The sequence below is a fragment of the Trachymyrmex cornetzi genome, unplaced genomic scaffold, assembly GCF_001594075.2.
Source record: "Trachymyrmex cornetzi isolate Tcor2-1 unplaced genomic scaffold, Tcor1.1 scaffold384, whole genome shotgun sequence".
NCBI lineage: Eukaryota > Metazoa > Arthropoda > Insecta > Hymenoptera > Formicidae > Trachymyrmex > Trachymyrmex cornetzi.
In genome coordinates this window covers 61,610-69,635 of record NW_017298575.1, presented here as the reverse complement: position 1 = coordinate 69,635, position 8,026 = coordinate 61,610, and the positions used below count along the sequence as shown (strand labels likewise).

The 8,026-nt window shown below is 34.5% G+C and overlaps 1 protein-coding gene and 1 long non-coding RNA gene across 6 annotated transcripts in view; both read left to right on the top strand.

Annotated features, from left to right (window-relative positions):
* Positions 1-1,287, top strand: part of LOC108763799 (uncharacterized) — a 7,480-nt gene extending 6,193 nt beyond the window's left edge. Inside the window, exon 3 of the long non-coding RNA XR_001940240.1 lies at positions 1,226-1,287. This is a non-coding gene — a long non-coding RNA (uncharacterized LOC108763799). The remainder of the gene's footprint in view (positions 1-1,225) is intronic.
* A 3,456-nt stretch (positions 1,288-4,743) lies between these two features.
* Positions 4,744-8,026, top strand: part of Glo1 (Glyoxalase 1) — a 6,569-nt gene continuing 3,286 nt past the window's right edge. Inside the window, exons 1-5 of one of the 5 annotated variants that reach the window (XM_018511685.1) lie at positions 4,744-4,960; positions 6,576-6,719; positions 7,063-7,358; positions 7,463-7,530; positions 7,670-8,003. In XM_018511685.1, the coding sequence (XP_018367187.1) occupies positions 7,063-7,358; positions 7,463-7,530; positions 7,670-7,857 (552 nt within the window). In that variant the 5' untranslated portion in view covers positions 4,744-4,960; positions 6,576-6,719 and the 3' untranslated portion in view covers positions 7,858-8,003. The other 4 variants (XM_018511688.1, XM_018511686.1, XM_018511687.1 and 1 more) reach the window with 4 other exon arrangements.

Here is an 8,026-nt window from a genome sequence, read left to right as displayed (position 1 = left end):
AGAGAAGGACAGGTTGCCCCGATATCTTGCCTCTCGCACCGTTCTGCCAAACCCCAACATGTACTATAGATGCTGGGTCTATCTTATATGTCTATGGTTTAACGTGGATAAATATAGGAGTCAGATTGGATTGAGTGTACAAGCGACAGCGTACAATTAAAAAGTAAGTAATTGTTTTTTATTCTTTTATAATTATAATTTTTCCCTAATAACACAGGGACGTCCTATGGACATCCGGTGGACGTCCTGCCGGCTAAACGGGACGTCCACAGGATGTCCTATTGTAGTCCAAGAACGTCCTATGGACTATGACATGAGCGCCTCATTATGTCCCACATACATCCGCTGGACATCCATTGTGATATTATCGGGGATTAATTTAGGATATATTCAGGACTATGTTAGGACTTTCTGGACGATTTCAGGACTATTTCAGGATGTATTAAAAGTAAAATAAAATGATCACATCCACTCACAGAAACTGATGCCTGGAAAGTATTTTCTACTGTTCAAGCGTTGTGAATAGGTGGTCAATTGTAAACGTGGTCAAATTACTGTAAGAAATAAGCAACAACACGAGAAAAATATCAGGGCGCTCCGAGTCTTGAACCGAGGCCTGGTTTCTCCTCTGAGTTGATAGACTCCCGTCCTGCCATTGAGCCACACAGCCTCGACGTTGATAGCTTCTCTGTTATACCCATTTCCTCTAAATTTCTTGCACTACACTCTTTTAATTTTTAGATAATAAAATTAACTTAATTAATGTATATATAAATGTACTTAATATATTTTGTTGTTAGCACATGATCACGTTAGTATCAAAGAAAAGGACATTCCATTGAAATATTTAAAACTGATTCTTTCAATTATTAATGTAAATATTAAGTTGTATATAGTTTATTGTAACATACATATATAATACATTATTTATATATAAAAAATTTTTACGGAAGTCTTTTCCGAAAGACGTTCTGAGACTGTCCCACAAGGACATCCTAAGAAAGTCCCACAAGGACATCCTGGAGCTATCCCCACGATGTCCTGAAGCTGTCTCAAGAATGTCCTGAGGCTATTCCCATGACGTCCCGAAGATGTTCAAAGGACGTCCTGAGGATGTCCTGAAGATGATGCCCTAAGAATATCCTCAGGACGTCCTGTGGAGATATGCATGTCCATAAAATGTAGAAATATCCGACAATGTGAAATATCCGACGATGGTATGAAGGGTCTATTATAACAATATCACTATTTTTGACGTATTATTTGCTCATGTTAATTTTATTGCCAAAATATATTTCCTCTTCTATCCCCCTAATCCTTCTTATTTACGATGATGTTTAAATACTTGATACAAAGTGTCATGGATTATGGTGTTGAGATATGGAGGTGGGAGGAAGCTTAGAGAGAATAATGTTATAGCGAATTCGATTGGGCGCACTCAGTGCGCACTGGTGCACATTAAAACCGTCGTACACAAAATAACGTAAAGATATGTTTATACATAAACATAGAAATCGATTAAATCCTGAAATACTCAATACATTTTATTGTACTATTATATCGAAATATTTGCATTTCACTTTTTATACTCAAATTAAATCAGTGTACAACAGCTTTAATATGCACCAGTGCGCACTAGTTCTTCCAATCGAATTCGCCATTAGATTACACGAGGTGGATATTCAATATGGAGTTTTGCACTCCAAGATACATGATAATGAGGGAATTAGCGATGGACAAGTTAAGGATAGGATGGGGAATAAGAGCAATGAGATATGAGAAAAGAATATTAACAAGGAAGGAAGACGGCTTGCTCCGAAGCTGCTGGAAGGAAAAGGAGGAAGATGAATGGAAAAATTTATATGGCATAGAAAGAGAAAGGTTTTATAATAGGAACGGATGGGGTAAATGCTAAAGAATTGAAAGAAGGGGGAAACGAGGGGAGGTTCGAGAAGGAAATAATTAGGATCAGGGAGAGGGACGGACAAAGGCAATGGGAAGAATGTAGATTAAGGTCTGCGAGGTATAATAAAAGGTATAAGGAATTTGATACAGGGAGTAGAGGGCCCAATTATTTAAGGAAGGAAAATCTAGGTAGGCTGGGAATAGGTGAAGGCGTGCGAGGACTAGTTAGACTTAGATGCGGTAACATGGAGGAAGGGAACAAGTATTGGATAGAAAAAGAAATGAAAGGATGTGTATTTTGTGGAAGAGAGGCGGATCGTATGGAACACTATGTTGAAGAATGTCAAAGGACAAGTAGTTGGTTTAAAGAATTAGGTGAGAATAAAGAGAAAATATGGAAGCAACTGTGGAGTGAAGATTTAGATGCAGAGAAATGTAAAGTATTGAGTAAACTGGATAGAGAAAGGAAAAAAGAAATTGAGAAGAAAAAAGAGGAGGAAAGGATATATAGTAAAACAAAAGACAAAGAATAGTAATAGAAGTAGGGATTGTAGACAATAGAATAGACAATGCAGATAGATGAACGTAATATAAGCCTCAGAACAAGGTGATAATAATTTTATTTATAATAATTTTATTTATATATAGAGCTAGGGATAAGCCATCGAATAAGATGCGGTCAGGCTGTGAGGAAATATGTACATACAAATAAATAAGAATTAAGGAAAGAGAACATGTTAAAAGGATAGGTTAAGATTATAATGTATTATATATTATATTATTAGAAGTAGGATTTAGCAGTATGGAGGAATGAGTGTGGATAAACTTTCAATGTAAACCAAGCAGTATGGAGGAATGAGTATGTGGATAAACTTTCAATGTAAACCAATGTCCCTTCTTGGCCAATGTAAACGCTGAAGTAAATAAATACATACATACATACACTTATAATTGCATTTTAAATACTTTACAAAGTACTTATACAAAAAAAGTTTAACTTAATTTTGTCATTATATGCTTTTTAAATTTTAGTATGGTAATAAGAAAATAATAATAAATAAAGTAAATAAATTATAAAAATGTGTTTAATAAAAATAAAATGCTTGAAACACAATTTTAATATGTATATGTATAGTTTATTAAATTATTTGAAATATAAATATTAGCACATTTGTAAAAAAAAAGTGTAATATAATTTTAATGTTAATATTTTTTAAACGAAATAAATTACGTGCATGTAAAATTGCAGAGATAGATATTTCTGATCCACAGTTTGTGAATGTAGCACGATTATACGAATTACCAAATATCGATTTGTCATCTATAGCCTACTTGAAAAGTGAATGTATGTACCCTCAGAAAAGTAGATCTTACTATGTAGTTTACATCCACTTTGTCAGGGGGCAGTAGTGCGCGGCAGGATTTTGCGGTTACAGGTTTTGGTCCGTCAAATCCTCTCTCAGATTTCTCTCTGGTTCAACTTTCATTAAATAAAAATATTATACAACAATTATTGGGTGCTTTCCATTTGGGCCGCGGTCCGATACACGCTCACAACGCTTAAAAATCATTTCATCCTTGTTGTTTGTCAAATGTTAAACGAAGACAAACAATGCTCATGAACGTTGTCAGCATGATTCGGACCACGGCCTTGATGACACAAGTCGACACATGTTCTATCTTTGTTGACATTCAGAGAGTGACAAAGATAGAACGATACTTGTGTCGATTTGTGTCATCAAATGGAAAATACCCATTATCAATGTCGAATAATTTATCGACAGTCGATAATTTATCAACGATAGAGAAACGTAACTTTTATCTACATGGTGAATGTTAAGGGGATGCTGGAGTGACGGTCGAAGTTAATCAAAGTCGATAGTACAGACTTTTTTACATTCCAAATTCGATAATAGTGACATCTTTCATTCATTTCTTATACTTATCTATATCGTTGTGCCTCGCTCAAACGCATTCATCCGTCCTTATCTGACGTATTGCAACGCCATCTCTTAGAAAGAGATCAACTAAAATACTGCACGGTTTCATGGCTACGTCAATTTTATTCGTAGTATACGAACGAAATTTTTGGCGACTCTTTTCTCTTGTACCAAAGCCCCTACATCGTTTCTAAAAGCATAGGATTGTTGTTTAAGGTTTTCTGTAGGCTGTTGGCTACTTATTTTAAACGGGTAAAATCTGAAACTCTTATATGCAGCACATATTGTGACGAGTTGACTGCAGGAGTCGGTGACAAAACTACAATTTTTAATTTTCTTTCATTTTTCGTATTACATTGTAGCTGGCAGCCTGTGTTGTTGTCGATACTTTAATTGTGGAGAAGGACTTTTCAATCCATAAACACAATTAAGAGAAAAGAGTCTTTAAAAATTGATGGTAAAACAGGACACTCCAACATCCCCTTAATGGATGACCCAATTTTTTACCATGGGAAGTGAGTTATCGACTATACACTGTTTAGATAATCACAGCTCAGTCGATAACTTACTTCCCATGGTAAAAGATTGGGACATCTATTAACATTCACCCTGTATATATAACCGCATATTGATATAAAACATAATTTTAATCAATCGCTTTTTTTCTAGACTTTGAATTTTAGTTTCAATCGCACGATACTGTCCGTGCATGTTGTCTCTTCGGTAGGACTATCCTCATTTTGTACATATAAATTGTAGAATTGTGTATTAAGCAAATATTGCCGTCAGATGACAGTAGTTGTACGTGCCAAAATAAGTGATATTTTTAACTTTTTTTCGTTTTCAGTAAAAAGCCAACGTTTGCACTGACTATTTTTTTACGTACTTTAATCGTGTACAAGAATTTTGCATTTTTATAATTTCGATTGAAAGATATTAAAAAATGGCAAAATGTCGGTAATTTGCCTTGACTTTAGGATCACTTATTGGGATCACGTACCTTAATTGCAATGTATCAAACGTGAAGCTGTCACGTTGGAACAGTGCTTTACGATAACGTTGTTTTTTTTTAAATATAATCACAGTCACGACACCGGTCAATATCTAGATACAAGGTACGATGCGCATGCTTAGTGTATATACGCCCAAAATTGGTGTAACTTGATGTGGAAGACATTTTATGACGCCGAGCGTATGCGCATGCTATATATAGATCGTTGCCGACATTAAGCGTCTGTACTTGGTATACGACATACGTAGCACGTAGCTGTACTCTCATCGGGCTCTCAAGTCACATCTCGCGTTTACTCGCGTTACATTTTTCCTCGTGTGTACGGCGTTACCAGTTACTCTGGCGTCTTTCGAGGAAGAGGTAAGTGAGTGGAATTAATGTTCGTCTGCGTGCAGAGGACGCGTCGACGAACGTGATAAAAGCGATGACGCAGCCGGAATTGTGCGACCGAGTTCTCGCGAGAGATATACTTCGCAGCAGGATTCCGAGGAACGATCGAAAAGACAGTTCTACTCTGTGATCTGGATGCTGCGTGTCAAGTATAGGCTGCTAAGTTGGACATGCCGTCGATATATATCGCTGGCAATTGCCCACGATTCTTACAACCTATTTGAATTTGCCATATGGCGGTGAGCGAATATTGATGCCGGGAATAGGCGCGTCCTTGAATGGCGGCGATGGTTTATCTGTAAACTCTTCGGTCCGGAAATAATCGCGGCAGTCGATAAATCCTTAAAACGTGACAAAAGCAACAAAGCAGTGTCTGTATTGCGTCGGTGTGAAACAATATATAGTTTAACAATGGGAGCTACATAATAGAACAGTGTAACTTTTGTTCACATGCAAACAAAAGAAAAAAAAGTGTAATATATATGTAATTCTGTATAGTTTTAATTTTATTATATATTTATATACATATACGTATATAGAGTGTCCGGTAATGCCTGAATCATCTTTTGTGAATAGGTACAGCGAATTAAACTGATAATGTCAGTCTTGAAACGAAGAGTCTTGCACTTCGCAATTTTTGCAATAGTTATGAGAAATTAATCTTTAAATATCGAATTCATCTACTACTAGACACAAAGTGCAGTTGCGCGGTAAAATACGACCGTACAGCGGCCAGCCACGTTGTTGCTTGGGCGCTGGAGGGAGGAGGGGAGGGGAGAGGAGGGAAGTTGTGTTTACTACAAGCAGCAATGCCGACATTGCTGGCAATGACAACCCATGAATGGCGAAAAAAACATCTCCCTTTGTTGGACGATCATATCTCGCTGTGTGTTTGCGATCTTATTAATTTCTTGTTAACTATTTTGTCAAAATTGCAAAATTATGTATGGAACTTTCATTCAGTTCGCTGCAGTATTTATTCATGATAAAGATGATCCAGTTATTATCAGACACCTTACATATTACACGGTTACAAAACAAAAATTATATATGTTTTACTTACACAAAATTATACCATAATGCAATATTATTCAAGATATATATTGTTAAATTTTATATTGCTAAAATTATACAGAAAAATATACAGAATCTTTCCCAAAAAAAGAAACTATGACTGATCAAATTAATGGTTTGAACTTTATTGTGAGCATAATGATCGTAGAAGTATGAAAAAAGTGTCAATATGTTTAAAAACAAATATATAATATATGATTTGGCAGATTTATTTTGCAAATTATTACGAGTTTTATTAACTTGAAATTTTGCAGGTTTCTTCCACCTTATCATTTCCGGTCTTGCGGTAATACTGACTTCCGACTCCTGCATTAGAGATAATAATTAGATGATAGCAGATTATATGTGTGCAACACTATATATATACTTGTATAATCATATATCACTTGGCCAGTAATGTAAGAAACTAAAATAATATAAATAGTCATACAAGATATTATTCAAATGGTACATTAAATTAAGTTAAAAAGATATAGCAAAGTGATTTAAATTTCAATTAACTTAATTAATTATTAACTTGCATCCAGTAATACTTTCAATATTTTACTAATATGGATAAAATTATAATTTCTGTTGCTTAATACACGAAAAGAAATTAGAGATTAGAGATGATAAATTATATAGTTAAAAATTTTACTATAAAATAATTTCGTTAGTTTATAAAAAAAAATTCATTGTTTAAGTTAATGGTTTTAGCCGAAATTACTATGGAAGAATAATGATACGTCTCTTGAATTATAGATGGGTGAGCCGTTGGGTTTGAGCAGCAGCGAAGTTCGCAAACTTTGTAAAACTCCAGACCCTTCAACAAATGGGTATATAATGCAGCAGACAATGTTTCGTATAAAAGATCCAAGAATCACCCTACCTTTCTATACTGAAGTTCTCGGAATGACCTTGCTGCAAAAGCTTGACTTTCCAGAAATGCAATTCTCCTTATATTTCCTTGGATACGAGGACCAGAATGAAATACCACTCGATCGTAGAGAAAGTATCGAATGGACATTCCGTAGAAAAGCGGTCATAGAGTTAACTCAGTAAGTTTAAAATATATGATATTTTTGAAGATTTTACCTTATGAGAATTTATGAAAGTTAATGTATTTTTATTTAATTTTATAGAAAATTAATGTATGTTTTAGCAATTGGGGGTCAGAAACAGATCCTGATGTAAAATATTACAATGGAAATATAGATCCCAAAGGATTTGGTAAGAAAATTGTAAAATACATTAACTATTTTTAAAGTTATTATTTAAGCTATTTAAATAAAATTAAAATATGTAAAGAAGGTACGAAAATTTTTATAATTTTACAAATATCACGCATTTTTCTTCTCTTGAAACACAGGTCATATTGGAATAGCAGTACCTGATGTTAACAAAGCGTGTCAAAGATTCGAGATGTATGGCGTTGAATTTGTGAAGAAACCAAATGATGGCAAAATGAAGGGGATCGCCTTCATTAAAGACCCTGATGGTTACTGGATTGAAATCCTACATGGCGCTAACATTGCCAATTATATGTTAGGTGCTTAAATATATCTTGCGTCGGAGCAATAAGTCCTTAAATTTAATGTAATTCAATGTAATTCAATGAAATTCAATGTAATTCATTGTATTGGATGTAATGTTCTACTATGTAATCAACAAGAGATTACTATCAAACTCGATATATATTACATATATACATATATAATATATATAT